Raw genomic sequence first — 18,030 nt, forward strand, 5'->3', positions numbered from 1 at the left:
GCATTTCCTCCCGGACCACACATGTGCACCTGTTGCAATGCTGCCTGCAGCTGAGGAATGGGCGGCAGTTAAACACAGACAGAGAAGGGGCTGCTGGCACTGCCACCAGCAGGGTGTGTTTCCTGGTTGCATGGAACATGCACATACAACTCCAGCAGTGTGTGTGTGTGTGTGTGTGTGTGTGTGTGTGTGTGTGTTATTACATTTAGATCCTATCTGCTTTCATCTAAGGAGCTCAAGGTGGCATACAAAGTTCTCCCCTCCTGCCAATTTAATCTTGTGAGGGAGGTTAGACCAAGAATGACTGGCCCAAAGTCACACAGTGAGCTTCATGGCTTAGTTGGTATTCAAACTCTGGCCCCGCAGGTCCAGCCCTCTAACCGCTATGCCGCACTGGCTCTCAAACCATTCTGGGAACTGTAGTTTGTTAAGAGTTGCTAGGAGGCCCCTATTCCCCTCATGCAGCTAAAATTCCCAATGTTCACAACAGAGTGACTCTTATACCACTCTGTTAAACTGAACTGAGCGGCAGCGACTGGTCCAAAATCAACCTTGAACCTAGACCCTTTGAGGAAACGGTGGGACAAAAATGCAATAAATACATTAAAAATAAATAAATACAGTGGTACCTCAGGTTAAGAACTTAATTCGTTCTGGAGGCCCTTTCTTAACCTGAAACTGTTCTTAACCTGAAGCACCACTTTAGGTAATGGGGCCTCCTGCTGCCGCTGCACGATTTCTGTTCTTATCCTGAAGCAAAGTTCTTAACCTGAGGTACTATTTCTGGGTTAGCGGAGTCTGTAACCTGAAGCATCTGTAACCTGAAGCGTCTGTAACCCGAGGTACCACTGTATGTGAATGGGCTAAATAAATTCCTGGTTTCCACAACAACACTGGAAATGTGCAGGATTTACTATTGAGAGCAACAAGTTGTTTTTGTTTTCTAAAGAGAATGGCAAAATGCTTCTGGTTCAATCCCTGTATGGGACAGCTGCATATTCCTGCACTGCAGGGGGCTGGACTAGATGATCCACAAGGTCTCTGCCAACTCTACAGTTCTATGACTCTATGATCCCATAGCACATTCCTAGTCCTGGCAGCTGGGAGACAGGCTGGAAAGCGTGGGGGCAATGACTACTGAAACCAGGTGCTGCAGTCAAGGAGGGGCTTTGGTTCCCAATGTGGGCAGTACCACCCCCAGAGGAGGGGAGTGGCATTACCTTGCTGGGAAGTGCTCAGAGGCAAGAGGAGTTGTAAATGACTATCAGACTTCAACAAGCTAGTATCACTGGATCAAGTACACCATTTTGTTGAATTCATTAAACGGAATACAATGGTACCTCGGGTCACATACGCTTTAGGTTACAGACGCTTCAGGTTACAGACTCCGCTAACCCAGAAATATTACCTCGGGTTAAGAACTTTGCTTCAGGATGAGAAAAGAAATCGTGCGGTGGCAGCAGAAGGCTCCATTAGCTAAAGTGGTGCTTCAGGTTAAGAACAGTTTCAAGTTAAGAACAGACCTCCAGAACGAATTAAGTTCTTAACCCGAGGTACCACTGTATTTTTAATTGGATTGTGAATAAATGTGCAGTTAATTGTTACTGTTTTGAATTCTATTGTATTAGTATCTTCTTTAGTGGGTTCTGCAAACCAGTGTCCTGAATAATGCCTTTTATAGGGCAGAGTGTCACTTGGGATGAGCTTATTGAACCAAGGGGGCAGTGGCCCAAGAGAATTTGGGTACCTTTGGACCAGAGGTTTCCCCAGCTGGGAGTTACAAAGGAAGCTGCCTTCCACCAAGTTGGACCACTGATCCAACTAGCTCCATATTGTCTGCACTGAGTGTCATCAGCTCTACAGGGCTGCAGACTGGGAATCTCTCCCAGTTCTATATGGCGATGCCAGGGATTGAACCTGGGACCTTCTACATGCAAAGCAGATGCTCTAACCACAGAGCCATGGCCATTTCCCCATGAATGAGGGCTCTCTTGAACCAACTTACGACACATATACATACATATATATATACAGGCCAATATGCACACACTGGCATTTCTCGCCAACAAATTTGGCTTGTGAGGCTGCAGGATTTCAATTTGATGTTAGCCCCGTAGACAAAAAAAACCCACCACATTGTTTTGGGCAGAGACCGGTTTTTGCAAGCAAACCGGAACTGGCCAATTTGTTTGTTTGTTGCCTTGAGAGCAATTTCTCAAAAAGCAGTCAGGGCTGTTGCTTCTCCGCCTCCCCGTCCCTACCTTCAAAAATAATGTTAGATGATTAAACCTTGGCTGAATGTAGCAGGTGCAGTTTTGTCTCATGCTTGAGGGGTCCCTTGATGCTGGAAGCAGAAAGCAGGGAGGGGAGTCTTGATGGGTTTTGCAGACCATGGAACCTCTTGGGATGATGCTGGTGGTGTCATGGCAGGGGCAAGGGGAGGAGCTTACTGGATCAAGCCCCCGCCCCTTCTCCAGGAGGAAGGGAATTGGGAGATGGACAGCTCTGAAGGGGGGGGGGGGAAGGTTATTTCCCTGTCTCGTTTTTTTTTTAGTTGGAGAGACTAAATGCAAGAGGGAATCACAGAAAGCTGAGAGGCTCCTTGAGATTCCCATTATCACTCCAGTATTGCAGGACAGAAAATCTTTAACCCCTTAACTGCCTAGTGTGCTGAAAACCTGTAGCCCCACAGGGCAGCCTAAACATGTAAGAAAAGGTGGTCATTTATTCTCCTGGGGTAAATGGAAGGTACAAAAAAATTTCAGCTATACTGGAACATCACACAGATCTTGAGACCTAGGCCCTTTGCACGACAGTGTTCTTAAACTTTGAAAAATGCGAAGGAATTACTGTCTTCCCAAAGTGATTTTTAAATTTCAGCTCCACTTATAATGGAAAGCAGGCAGTAATCACCTACCAACGCACAGCCCTGGTTAATAGCTGAAGCCTGAGGTGAGATCTCATGTTAATCAAGCACTTCAATTAGCATTTAGTTAGGAGAGATTCAAATAAAAACCTCTCCCACAGCCCTCAGTTCACACTTGAGACTATACCCAAAGATTTGTTAGATTCAAGTAGGAATGGGAGGAGGGAGGCAGGGGGAGATTTGATTCAGTTTGTACTTAAAGGCGAACCAAGTTATTTTACACCATCTGAAACAATATGTGAACTCAAGCACAGTGATCTCTTGAAATTCTTACTTCTCCAAATTTTGCAATGCTATTCTCCAGCCAAGTCATGTGGGGAGGGGAAAAAAATGCCCCCCCCCTGGCCACATGGAGGAAATTCTTGCTCCCAACAAGGACTCCCCAGGAAACTGTCAACTTACAAGTCCAATTACTTGGAGCAAACAAATGCAAAATTAAACAAATATAAGATGTGGGGGAAATTCACTTACTGCTCCAAGCATGATTCTGAAGATAAGCCATCGATAGCCCCAGATGACTATGCGGGAAGGTGGTGTGCGTCTGGGCAACTGGGAAAGTGTCCAGAGAGGGCAGAGGAATATTCCTAAAAAACCTGTCTCCAGAAGCTGAGATTCCCATCCTAGAGGAGAAATAATGGGAGTTACACATTAGTTTGCTGGAGAACTAAGAGACAGTTCAGCTGCAACATGCAGCTTTATTGTCAGCAGGGTGATGGTCTCTGCTAAGCCGAGAGATCGCAATGTTTGGGCATAAGTGGAAGGAAATACCTCCCAAGTTATGTAGCTTCCAAAGAGGTAGCCTGCTTCAGCAAAACAAGAAAGGCTACTTTTTATTTCCTATCATGAGATACATTCATTTGTTTAGAAGCGTTTACAAACCACTTAGTATTTCAAACATCTCTTTCAAATAGTTTGAAAAACAAACAATATAACATTAAAACAAAAACCGCAAAAATAATACCAATAAAACAGTAGTTACAGATGAAGGAAAAATTTGGGAGATCTAAGCAGATAAAACAGGGTCCAGTCTTATAGGACAGGAAAAGCCTGGGCAAAAAAACAGAGCCTTCGGGAGATACCTAAAGCAACTGATAGCGGCTGCTTCACATATGGAAGAGGAAAGGGTTAGGCAACAACAGAAAATGTCCATTTTCAGGTCACTGCCCTACGATGGGCATGTGGGGCATGCTGCCAGCAGGAGAATTTCCCCAAATGACCTAAGTCAATGGTTCCCAAAAAATTTCGCCTGCTTGGTCCCATAGATTCATCTCCAGTGACCCCTACTCTATAAAAAACATTATTCAGAATAAAGGTTTGCACAATCCACTAAGGAAGATAATAACACAATACAGTTCAAAAGAGCAACAATTAATTGCACGTTTATTCAAAAACCAATTAAAACTATTTAGTTTAATTAATTCCACAACACTGATGAGTTTGATCCAGTGGCACTAGCTTCTCTGATTGACATCCACAGCTCTAGCACCCCCCTGCTGATCCCATTGGAATCATAGCATCCCTTAGGTCAGAGGTTCTCAACCTGTGGGTCCCCAGATGTTGTTGGACTACAACTCCCATCATCCCTGAGCTCTGGCCTTGCTAGTTAGGGGTGATGGGTGTTGTAGTTCAACAACATCTGGGGACCCACAGGTTGAGAAAGGCTGCCTTAGGTAATCTCATTGCCACCCAAGGGGTGGTACCATCCACTTTGGGAACCACTGACACAGAACAATATAAGAATAATTTATAATAATAATTTATTATTTATACCCCGCCCATCTGGCTGAGTTTCCCCAGCCACTGGGACATTCTTGCCCTGGGATATTCTTTCCAGTCACCCACCAAAGTCCCCTGCTTATCGAATGTGTTAAGAGAGGTAGAATTCCATCCCATGTCATACCAAGTTACAATATTTGCATTTTATTTCCCTTCTAGCTCCAGCAAAACACACACAACATAAAATATCCAAATGATTATTGAGAAAAGGAGGGAGGGGACATAAAAGAGTTTACACTGATGAAAAAAGACTTTTATAGAAGGGCCTTCACTCTGCTTAGTTATTAGTGGGAGTTCTTTGTTCTCTGTTACTCTGTACTTGTTTAAAATTCAATAAAATATATATTAAAAGACAAAATAAGAGGGTCTGCCCTGTTACTATTTCAGTGTGAGCAAAACAACTAAGTCACAGGTTGAACAAAAAGACATACATCTCAGTAAAGTAAATGTGACAGAAACAATAAACAACCCAATTGCTATGTATCAGTTAAATGAATTCCACTAATTAAATGAACAACATACATATATCAGTAGAAAAGGTATATAAATAGCAATAGAATAAGTTCCATATATGAATAAGGTTTGTCCTTATTTCTATGTACACATTCCAAACAAGAGAAACTTTGACATATTAATTCTACTGCTGGTTTTAATATTAATCTACAGTTGCTTAGAACTTGTACAAAAATATTAACTCTCCTGTTGGTTAAAATATTAATCTTACTGTTGTTTGGAACTTGAAGGGCCGCCTTAGGCAAATATATAATGGGAGAAATAAGTACACCCTTGCTGAAGCAAGATTATTCCATAAACAAGAACCTTCCCAATTTACACATGCTGGAGACAATTTTAGCTCACAAACTCTGCTGAGTATCCTTCACCTATACTTAAGTCAGTGTTTCCTAAATTCCTGACAGCAGAGAGAGAGAAGCATTCTGAATTGAAACTGGAAGAATGATTCACATATATATCCCCCCTTCTCAAAAGTAAGCCTATTGCCTGTCCTCAGAGCCCACTGACTGGGTCTCCCAAATACATCAGGGCAAGCACAGAAAAGGAATTCATCCAGAGTTGCAAGAGGAAGAGTAAACGAATGCACCAGGTTGCTTCTGATACAGGTATCACTGCTGTTATAAAGGTGGCCGGGGCAGAGCAATGAATCATACAGAGATGCAGCAGGCAGCCTCCTGGTGGGAAGAAGCTTTTATTTATGTATTACGGGACAGGCAACCAGGTCTCTCAAAACACATTAGGGTGCCTGCTGCTGTGTTTTGGGAATCACGGCATCGCATAATTAAAGGGCTGTTGAATAACAGAAAATGTGCAGATCTTGATCTCATGATGAGCAAGACTATTTTCTGAATATTGAAGGAAAGCAAAAAAATAACCATGAATGGAACAGCCTTTTTGTTCTGCTAACTGTAGACCCAACAATTCCCTTCAATTAAAACTTAATGACTGTTTTCCCCTTCATGATTGAGCTTTGATTATAAAAAGGGGGGGGGGATTCTCATTTTCTCTGCACACATCCTGTGGTTTCTAGGAGATAACACTCACTGCCAAAGCCAGCACTTTTTGTGGAGCAGAACGCAGATCTGCAGTTGCAAAAGCAGCTGCATCAGAAAGGCGAGGGGAGACGGCAGAGCTTGAAAGGTTAATTGTTCCTGATGGCGGCCACAAATAGCAGTTATGGGCTCTGAACTGGCACCCGAAGGGTAGTATATCTCACTTGATTCAGCCCGAACAAGAACCCCAGTGTTATCAGGGCTTTCACATGCTAATTATCACAACCCTCTTCCAGAAAAAACAACTGGGTCCACTGGATCACCACCCGACAGTGCATTATCCCCCCACCCCAATTCTTCAACAGGAATCCTGCAGGCCACATCAGCCCCCTACCTCATTCTCTCTCCCCCACCCACATCACCCAGCACCATTGCCCCATTCATTTTCTTCTCAGCTGCCCTAGCTCCAACCACCACACTCCCTTTTGTCTGCGCTAAACACACATCTGTATTAAGAGGAAGTCACAGGTGGGGAGTCTCTGGCCAAATGACATTTGGCTCTTTTAGACTCTGCCCAGGCCATGTCCTTCACGGGCCCTGCTCTGCACACTCTTGAGGGGCTCTTGCCTGGCTGGACTGCAATCGTGCCTCTTGTTTGATTGGATGGAGAACTATTGATTGTGTGAGCAGAAGCCGCTGTGTATGGCTGGATGTAAAAGAGAACAGCCAACTGTTTCACCTGGCCCCACCTGCAACTGGTATGCGGCCCTCGGAAGGTTGCTAACAGGCCCTCAGATGTAAAGGAGCAGTGTGTTATCAGCATATTGATGACAACGTACTCCAAAACTCTGGATAACCTAACTCAGCAGAGGATACAATGGAGGCCATCCATTGCTGCCTTCACTGCCACTAAGTAAGCTTGATGATGAGCCCTCACCAGTGTTTGATTGCATTCAACCAGAAGTTTCCTCTACTCACGTATGAGCTGCCTGGCTGCTTGTATCCACACCCTAACTCTGGAGTGCTATTGCACTGAAGCCCCAGACTGGCAGGTGCTCATGTGAGTTTCAATTTAAAACATCTGGCAGGCACTGGGTTCTCAAAAGCTGACATATATCCTTCTTGAAGTGCAGTGCCCAGAATAGGACACAGTACATCAGAGGAGATCCAACTCGCATGGAACAAATGGAAGAACCGCTTCTTGTGACTTGGAAACTCTGGTCCCAGTAACACCCACTAAAATTTCATTAGCCTTTGCAGCCAGGTCACACTGCATTCAGCTCCACCACAGAATAACGACCCTGTTTGAATACCACCCGGAAGAGGATTTGCAGCAGCCCTGAGAGTCACCAAATGCACCAGCGTAAGACGCACGGAAGAGCAGGCCTCTGTTCCAACGTGAAAAATGAGGAGTGCCTCCAAATGGTATTCCCATCAAGTACTTGTGAACCGCTCTTCATACTGCAGATAGGGGCCCAATAGGTGCAGTTCTGAATTGTGTGTCTGTGTCAACTGGGGGCGGGAAGGCCTCAATGGAGCCTCCAAAACCACAAGACCACACAGCAGGCTCCTTCGCTCCCCCTTCCTTTTTCTTGGATCCCAGCTGCTGGCAGGGGCTCACCCACTAGATTTTAATTTGTACCTGGCACAACACACACCCTTAGGCATTTTATTACTATTACTATATCAGGCAGGTGAGGAAGGGACCCCAAACCCAGTAAGGGAAAAGGGGGAAGTACAGCTTAGAATTTCACCCGATGTACCAGAATGCCTAATGGCCTGGAATTCTCTGCATGGAAATTTATGGGGGGCTTTTTGGCCTAGAAGGCTGATCTCCCCCACCCCTCCTGGTGCACCTGCCAGGCTTCTTCCAGAGCTGAATTCCTGGCACTGCCATCTTCTGGGGATGGTTCCAACATCCCAATCTCGTTTTAAAATGTGCCAGGATTTATTTATTGAGGTGGATAATTCCATCATGCAGCTGGAAAGGGCTTGGAAGGAGGGGTGAAGAGAATCTTATTGATGAGCCAGCCTGGAGTAAACAGAGCTCCCCCAGCTGTTAAAAAAACACAAAATAAATTCTTAAGTTACCCACTGACACCAGCAACAGCTGAGACAGTGATCAACAGTGTTTAATGGTCAGTGAGGCCAGAGAGCACCATCATTTCAAAATATTCAACGGACTGGGCAGCCCCCAGTTTGGAAAATGTCTTTTATTTTTAATAATTTTATTGATTTTAAAAAAATAATGAGCCCTTAACAAAAAAAATCTCAAGGTATACTGTGAAAATACACCATAGGGATATACAGTCTGCAGTCTGAAGTGTAGAATATGATTTAACCCAGAACAAACAAAATATGTCTGGATGTCTGTGAAAATTCAGGATTGTTTTCCTTATTCGAATAATCAACAAAACAGCACCAGTCAGTTATAAATGAGTTTGTGTGTCTCTGTCCGTCAGCTGGTCATATTTTGCTGCTCTTTCAGCCTTTGGTTAGCAATGGCTACTGCTAACTGGGCAGTTTTTTACAGATTTGGGTATCACTCTAATAGTCCTCTTCTTCCCCACAAATTTGTCTCACCTCCTTTCACAACCATTACCCTAAGGAAAACAGAAGTCTATCTTTCACAATAATAAATGGAAAACCCAACTTCAATATAACTGGTGAGGATTCCATTTTCCTACTTCAATAGTGAGATTACCTTACAGAAGCCAGTGAGAAACAGATTTCCCCTCCTGAACCCTGCTGAAGTAGCGCAAGCACCCATCACCAGACCCAGACTTTTCCACAATGAATCAAGCAGGCCCGAGGTCTGCACATGAAGCTGGGAGATATGGCATCACAGCTTGCTAGGAATTTGTAAGCAAACACTGAAGAACGGTCATAGTTCAGAGGCACAGTACACACTTTGCATGCAGAAGGTCTCCAGTGGCACTACTGAATTAGATGAGCCAATGTTCTGACCCAATATGAGGCAGCTTCAAAACACACACACACACAAACACACACACACACACACACACACACACACACACACCCTTCTAAGCATTAAAACAAACCTCCCAAAAGTATCATACCTCAATATATTGGTCTAAATATCAGCTGGGAGCCAACAGTAGAAAAACAGAGCAGTCAGCCACCAGCAATGAAAATGAACACTCCGCCATCTTGACAGAGCATATTGGCAATAGAAGTCCCACGTACGATTCTGTGACATTTGGGGAGCTTTTATAAAGGGAAACCACAAACACACATAAAATCTTTCCTCGTTAAGGATACCCCTTCTGGGCTCCGCTGTGCCCTCACCCAGCCACTCCCGCCCCACTGCCCAGCGGCCCTCTCTGCATACTGATACTTCTGGGAACGAAAGGGTCGCATTGTTGACCCACCTGCTCCCGTTTTCTTTTGGTTGGGTCTCGTCAAATTTCAGCAGCTGCAAGGGCAGGACAATGAGCGCTACTGTTATCTAGGCGGAGGGAATGGATGCAATTTAAGATGGAATAAAATAAAAAATGGCACGGATTTCAACGGCTGCACTCGCCTCACACGTGTTCAGAATGTACGGTACGTGCGCCTAACTGGGTGCAGAAAAATAAGCCAATTTTCTTTCTTTCTTTTTTTTAAAGAAAGTATCTTCTTGGAAAATGCTGGAGAATGCCACAAACACTAATGCTTTTCGGTCAAGATCGCATGCATTAAACTTAATCTGTCACCCTTCACACACTTCGAAAAATCTTCCAGAAATCAACCATATAAACCAATGTTTAACGACCAACATCTGTTGGCTGGAAAATCTCTCTCTGGCTACACATTCGTGAGGATGCTTCATTAAAGACCATGCAGTTGTTGACCAAGATGAGGTGGGAGACTTGTGTGAAACTGGACAAATCGACTGCCCATCTACTGTCTCCCCTGGCGGGTCATTAGCCCCCAGGGTGTAATTTGGAAACATTCTGCAGAACGCATGAAAGAATCCGCATTACCAATACAGAATGCATTGCAAACGGAAAGCTATTCAGTCCACACACACACATTCACACATAGAAATTTAAGACATGCACACTTACTACAGAGTATGCCCCACTGAACATAATGGGACAATACTCCCAAGCAAACTTGTAAAGCATTGCACAGTTTTGGGGAGAAAGTGAGCGCGCACACACACACACGCACACAAAACACAGATTTATGGGGGAATGGGCTATGTTCCTTATGTTCTGCAATAATAAATTACCAGGACAATGTACAATTGTGTGATGTGTTTGATCTATCGTAATCTTATAAATATTATTCACATTTCTGTGTTGTAAAATAAATAAATAAAGCAAGCAAGCAAGCTGGCAGCAGAAAAATAATTTTACAGACTGGTACAAGTAGCTTCATTAAAGGAATGAAAAATAAAAAACAATGCTTTAGAATGTGAACTAGAAACCGCCTTTTATATTCCTAAGGATGAATTGAGGTTTAGCTTTGGCTATATTAAATTTGTACATCGCTTCCCGCTCAGTGTAAGAAACTCCGATATATAAGCTAGTCACCAAATGGCTCCTGAAACCAGGGTTACAGTCACCAAAATAGCATGTCTAGTTGCTATTTGGAGCCAGGTGGCTCAAAAGTCGTGTTTTTCAATACATTTTTTTTTTGTTCCTGAAATTTGTACTGATTGTGCAGATAAAATATCATGGATGGAATTCTAAAGGATGTGTTGCTAATGTGTGGAAACAGGCACGATCCAAGGATTCCCAGACATGCGCGTCCAGATGATGGAGACGTCATGGGCCATCCTGGCACCTGGGCATCTTCACTTGATTGCAGTAAACACTGCTTATGAAAAGCCCCCTCCCCACATGATGATATCTATATCAACTGTAGATTTAGTTGCTTAGTATGTCTGTTAAAGGTTTGGATGCTCAGAAAAACACACTTTCTTTCAGCGTTCATTAAAACAAGAGTCTTGCTGTTTATGCAGACATATACACCTTTCTGAACATTGTTATTGTTATTTATTTTTAAAGCACTGAATATCTCTTTCTGCCTCCTCTTCTACTTCTTCAATAGCCTAGCAGACGTCACGCCACAATAAATTCATCACGCCTTCACGGCGCCACAAAACTCAGCCCTCTCTCCCCCTCCACAATATTTTTTTAAGCAAGCCCTTGAACAAGTTATAAGCCCGGTTTGCTTTTGAGGTCAAGCCTACGGAAGATAGTACAGAGATCCCAGTCAAGAAAAACCTTTCTCCAACCGTTCCACAAACAGAAAAGGAACGGCAAGAAAAGCTTCCATTAAAAAAGGGGGGGGGAGGAAACCACCCGTAATTCTGAAGGGAGCCGCAAATCGTAATGGGACGTGGGGTCATTCCGTTTTATGGCGCGACTTCGTTTATGAAAGAAGAAAACTCGAGAATCAAAAGGCCCATCCATCAAGTCCACTTGACAAGGAAATAGCTGAAGAGTTGAAGGTGGTCAGGGGACCATTTCACCGCAACACCTAAAGAGAAATTTCCCAGCGGAGAGAGTGGTTAAGAGTCTCTCAATCTAAGCTCCAAATTCATTGGCGCCACAGCCTTCTAAAGTTACTCTTCTCAGCCCCACAAGCATCTCAGCCCCGCCCCACCCCCCAAAAAAACAGTTCCTCCACCTCCTTCCTCTACTCCACATCACCAGATTCATAGAAGAGGGCTTTTTAAAAAGGTCACTCATCAAGTTGTTCAGACCTCAATCAAGCATCACCAAATATATCCTCTCACATGCCCAGAGGCTTAAAAAGCTAACACTTTTGGGTTATGGTGTCAGCTTCAAGCCAGTGTTTCGAGGGTTCCCTCTGGCATGAGGGGATACCCTAGACCCCTCCCCAGAATTTTCAGCTTTTATTTAAGTGCAGGCACACAAAAAACAAGTCACTGCAACCTTTCTTTATAGGGGAGTCACTCCAGCTTTACCCAATTAAGCAATTCATTTTAATGTTGCTTATGCTTAGCATTGTACTGGCTTCTGGTCTGTAACCTAGCGAGTCATCACCAGTCCAATGGACCAGTGGTCTGACACTGCATAAGACACCTTCCTAACCTCCTACTTATATAAGCCAGCTATTCAGAACCATGTGGACTGGAATCTCACTTTATATTTAGGGGAAGGACTGTAATTTGTGGTAGAGCACCTGCTTTGCATTCAGAAGGTCCCAGGTCCAATCCCTGTCATCTCCAAGTGAGAGTAGGAGAGCCTCCCTGCATAAAACCATGGAGAGCTGCTGCCAGTCAGTGTAGACAATACCAAGCTATATGGGCCAATGGTCTGATTCTATATAAGGCAGCTTCCTAAGTTCTTGTGCTGGGCAATGATCTCAGGGTAGAAGGAGAAATCAGGGTGCTATAAATTTACAGGAGGGAGGGTGACAGAAGAAAGACCCTGTCCAAAGGCAGACTTCTGTAGAGGCTTAACCCCTTTTTCAGAAGCATCCAGGAGTTGAAAAACATTATCAACAACTTCAGGGTCTTTTTTTAAAAAAAGAGAAAAAAAGTATATGTGGCACAGGGGGAAACAGAAAGAATTTAGCACAAAACTTTTAAAAGCTCCCAATTACTCTCCAGGGTAGTCATTAGAAACTACTTAGGTGACAGGAAGGCGATATCTAAGTTAATGCAGCAATAAATTAGCTCTCTTCTACCCCTCCACCCCCTCCACCCATCCTCCCTTCCCCTCGTCGTTTTGGAGCAAAGCTGCAAGTGACAGAGAAATCAGTGGGGAAGATTTTAATTCTTTCTTTTTTTTTAATGCTTAAAAGTTAATGGGTGTCCTGTTTCCAGCTCCGTAGGTGGATGTCATTCTGAGAGATCACTGTGTTATCACATTTAATTAGATCCATCTTAAGGCATCTGAAATAATTTTGATACGCACAGTGAAGTGCAGGAGGTTCTCTGAAGCCCCAGTGCAATGGGGCAGTCAGTCAGTGATGGGCTACACATCCTGGAGCCCCTTGGAAAATTGGCCTGTCATTGGTAGTTAGTGGGAGACTTCGCAGGATCCAGGATTCCATGGCCAGGTTCAAATGCAATGCTCCCAGTCCAACAAACTATAGTTTTCTGCACATGTGTAGTAAGCTCCTGTGTAAGGTAAAGGGACCCCTGACCATTAGGTCCAGTCGTGACCGACCCTGGGGTTGCGGCACTCATCTCGCTTTATTGGCCGAGGGAGCTGGCGTACAGCTTCCGGGTCATGTGGCCAGCATGACTAAGCCACTTCTGGCGAACCAGAGCAGTGCATGGAAATGCTGTTTACCTTCCCGCCGGAGCGGTACCTATTTATCTACTTGCACTTTGATGTGCTTTCAAACTGCTAGGTGGGCAGGAGCTGGGACCGAGCAACAGGAGCTCACCCCATCGCGGGGATTTGAACCGCCAACCTTCTGATCAGCAAGTCCTAGGCTCTGTGGTTTAACCCACAGCGCCACCCACATCCCACCAAGCTCCTGTGTAGCCTTCCCCAAATACTTCCTGTTTGCTAAAGAAAAGCTTCTTGTGATGTTTATACTGGGAAACTGTGGTCTGATTGCTCCCTACAAAACCCAAATCAAAGGTTTTGGGGAAACCTTTGCGCTCTCAAGGGCCACATTCTACTGAAAGCAATCTGTCGGGGGCCGCATGCTGGCAGTGGACAGAGCCGACCTTTTTCTCTGCCACTTCTTTCCTTGTCTGTTTCTGATGCCCCCTTCTCACCCTCTTGGTCTGAAGGAGGCCTGGGTCTGGTCAAAGCATGGATAGGGATCACACATATGTTGCCCTTGGCTTCCATGAAGGAGAAAAGTTGGGGTGTAAATGTCAGGAAATAAGTACTTAATGTCCAACGGCCACTTGGGAATCTTTCTCTTCCCCCATCCTCACAACAGCTCTGAGAGGAATGTCAGCATTAATCCTGTAATGATAGTGATGCTTTCTTAGATGGAAGCTAACCAAAGCCTGGGCAACAGAGGTTGACTTGCTCCCCAACCGTGCACCCCAGGTGCCCTACACACAAATGCAGCACAAAACCACACCCGCTTTCAGCACATTCATGCAAAACGTTCCAATTCACATACTTTATTCTGATCCGTAAATAATTCCAGATGTTTTATGGATCGCAGCATCCCACTCTCTTGCCACCAGAATCAAGAGTATATATACAAGCTATCCTCTCTGCCTGGTCTTAGCAATTTCTGTTATATATAAATTATTCCATACGTATTATGTACCTATATAAAGCTACGGAGTGGGGGTTTTTTTGGTTGGCTCTGCAGAAGAACCACAAAGCCCCTGGGGGGTTGGGGGGAGGGATGCAGGAAGCCAACATTCATTATTAGCAAATCTTAAAGCCATGCAAAGTTCGGGATGAATAATTACACCATGAAAGAGCTCCACTTTCCAATTATCTTGCCCACGCCGATCTCTTTGAAGTTGATTATGTAAGCCAGCACCAGATAATGACGTTTTCTGGTGAATTTCATAACGGGAGGTACGCACAGATTGCATGAAATTGTAACGGGGACAGGATAATGAATACAAGTGATCATTTGTGTAAAGCATCCAAAATGTGTAAGGGGGGGGGGGGAGAGAGAGAGTTAAGGATGGGTCCTAGACATGATGGCATTTGTGGCAGAAATTGCAAGATGCATAATCCCAGTTCGGGAAAATACATATGGATGATAAATATGCAACTGATAACTGTGCAGAACCTGTAGCCCTACAGATGTTACTGAACTGAGTAAGAACATAAGAAGCGCTTGCTGGATCAGGCCAATGGCCCATCTAGTCCAGCATCCTATTCTCACAGTGACCAACCAGATGCCTGTAGGAAACTGGCAAGCAGGACCTGAGCACAAGGGCACCCACCCATCTTGTGGCTTCTAGAAACTGGTATTCAGAAGCATTTATTGCCTATGAACATAGAGGAAGAGCATAGTCACTGCGGCTAGCAGCCATTGATACCCTTATCCTCCATGAATTGGTCCAATCCTCTTTTAAAACCATGCAAGTTGGTGGCCTCCCATAGCAGCAAGTCCTATAATTTAACTATGTGCTACATGACAAATGATTTTCTTTTTGTTTTTCCTGAATCTTCCAACATTCAGCTTCATTCGATGTCTGCGGGTTCTGGTGTTATGAGAGAGAGGGGAAACATTTCTCCTTGCCACACATAATTTTATATACTCCTGTAAAATTATACAGTTTTCTCTAAACTAAAGTAAAAACAGTCCCCAATGCTGCAGTATTTCCTCATAGGCCATCTAGTCATGCTGGCTGGGGCTGATGGGAGTTGTAGTTCATAGAATCAAAGAATCATGGAATTGTAGAGTTGGAAGGGATCCTGAGAGTCATCTGGTCCAACTTCTGCAATGCAGGCATCACAACGAAATAATCCCTGACAGATGTCCACACCACTTCCAGTGAAGGCAGGTCCACCACCTTCCGATTCCATGGTCAGACTGCTCTTACTATCAGAATGTTCTCCCTAACGTTTAGGCTCAAGCTCCTTTCTTGTCATATCCACTAGTTTGGATCTTACCCTCTGGAACAGCAGAAAATAAGCTTGCTCCATCTTCCATGTGACAGCTCTTTAGATATCTGAAGATAGTTGAAGATATCTAGCCACCAAACTTGCTCTATGTCATTTCCATGGCACCAAAATGGATCTACTCAGGGGAAAACTGCTGTTGGCTGAGTCCGAGTGACAAAACAGAATGTAAATTAAAATAACCAAAGCAGAGACTTCTAACTTTGCATGAGTAGTTAATCTTCTGTGAAAGGAGGGACTTGTACTTCCCCATGAGAAGAGTATCTGGTGGAACTTTGCTTAACATGGAAAGGCTCTGCATATGTAGGAAGCTGCCTTCTACCAAGTCAGATCATTGGTCCAACAAGCTCAGTACTTGTTTACACTGACTGGCAACAGCTCTCCAGGATTTCAGATTGCGGACAGACCCCGCCATCCCTGGAGATGCCAAGGATTGAACCAGAAGCACTGTGCATGGGAAACAAATGCTCTACTACAGAGCTACAGTCCTTCCCCAGGCTGAGCATGTTGTTACATAAGGGGTAAAGTGGCACTGAGCCTCTTGGGGTTGCCAATTGGAAGGTCGGCAGTTCAAATCCATGTGGCGGGGTGAGCTCCTGTTGCTCTGGCCCAGCTTCTGCCAACCTAGCAGTTCGAAAGCATGCCAGTGCAAGTAGATAAATAGGTACCGCTGCAGCGGGAAGGTAAATGGTGTTTCCATGTGCTCTGGCGCTTGTCATGGTCCCCCATGTGCCAGTAGCAGTTTAGTCATGCTGGCCACATGACCCGGAAAACTGTCTGTGGACAAACGCCGGCTCCCTCAGCTTGAAAAGTGAGATTAGAGCCACACCCCACAGTCCCCTTTTACTGGACTTAACTGGTCCTTTACCTTGTTACATTTTTACATGAGGGGTTGGCTGCTTTGGTCAAAGAACATTCCTTTCTCCAAAATCGGGGGGGGGGGGTTAAAAAATTAGAGCAACTCTGCCTGCTCTGCTCCCAGCTCCTTGCCAAGGAACAAAAAGGTGAGCGTCTGCTTACAGTTCTAGGGGGTGTAAATCGAAGCCTATCTCCCTGATTCCCAAGAGCTGCAAAGAGATTTTAAAATCAGTCATGAACTGTTATTCTGCTGGCTTCAGCATGTGCTTTTTTCCCTTTTGCTGCTTGGAAAAAAAGATCCCAGCTATGAGCAAAATGACTCATAGGACCTCAACGCCCACATGTTTTAACCTCAGGGAATAAAGAGAACAGAAGGCCGGAAGACCAAGGGAAAAAATTGAGGGTGGTGATGATGGAGGGGGGGGGGGAAGAACGATGATCAAACAGCTTGCAAAACCCATCCTAACAAAAGGAGAAGTGCTGTGACTCAAAGGTAGCAGCTTTGCATTCAGAAGGTCCCTGGTTCAATACCCAGCACCTCCAGTTCGGACTAGGAAAATATGCCTGAAATGCTGATAAACCACTGCCAGTCAGTGTAGACCAGGGGTCCTCAAACTAAGGCCTGCAGGCCGGATCCGGCCCGCCAGGCTCATAAATCCAGCCCGTCGGCCAAAACACCATACCGGGTTTACCTCAGCACACGGGGAATGACTGAGCAGGCGGCGAGGCTTCTGATTGGCTGCAGGAAGCTTCTGCAGCCAATTGGAAGCCTCACCGCCCGCTCAGTCAGTCCCCACACAGCAATTTAAACCCGGCGTGGCGAGGCATTTCCATGGAAAAGAACGCATGCAAGCTTGCCTAGTTCCTTCAGCCCGTTGTTCACGCACGCTAGTGGCAAGACCATTCAGAATTTTGGCACGAGAGCGCAAACTGGGCATTGAGGGGATTCACGTGCACACACACCGGGCAGGACACACACCTGAGGGAAGGAAGCAAAGAAAAAAAGGGGGCTGTTGTATCCGGGAACTCTCGGACAGATGGAAGAAAGCGATTCACTCACACGCAGGTAAACACAAGCTCTTGCTCTCCAGGGATCCAAGGAAATGTGAAATAGAGAGAGAAAGGGTGAAGAGTGGTAATGCGCCGGTGCTTTTGTGCTTCCTCACTGGCAGCAGTGGCACGGGGCGGGTGTGGCGCTGATGTCGCCAACTTTGGGGCAGGGGAAAAGGCTGCCCTCCCTCCCCTCCACCTGAGGTGAATTGCATTCTTCGTTTGAAATATTGTATTGTTTTTCCTGTTTTTTGTGTACAGTGGTACCTCGGGTTACATATGCTTCAGGTTACATACGCTTCAGGTTACAGACTCTGCTAACCCAGAAATCGTGCTTCAGGTTAAGAACTTTGCTTCAGGATGAGAA

General features: G+C 45.0%; 1 protein-coding gene across 4 annotated transcripts in view; it reads right to left on the minus strand.

Moving 5' to 3' along the window:
* Nucleotides 1-18,030, minus strand: part of LMF1 (lipase maturation factor 1) — a 158,809-nt gene that overhangs the window by 110,600 nt on the left and 30,179 nt on the right. For all 4 annotated transcript variants that reach the window (XR_013390725.1, XM_028706095.2, XM_077919200.1 and 1 more), the window contains exon 4: nt 3,398-3,546. Coding sequence is in view for 3 of the 4 variants with exons in the window: in XM_028706095.2 (XP_028561928.2) it covers nt 3,398-3,546 (149 nt within the window). In the remaining variant the exon portion in view is untranslated. The remainder of the gene's footprint in view (nt 1-3,397; nt 3,547-18,030) is intronic.

The sequence above is a fragment of the Podarcis muralis genome, chromosome 14 (assembly GCF_964188315.1).
Source record: "Podarcis muralis chromosome 14, rPodMur119.hap1.1, whole genome shotgun sequence".
Lineage (NCBI taxonomy): Eukaryota > Metazoa > Chordata > Lepidosauria > Squamata > Lacertidae > Podarcis > Podarcis muralis.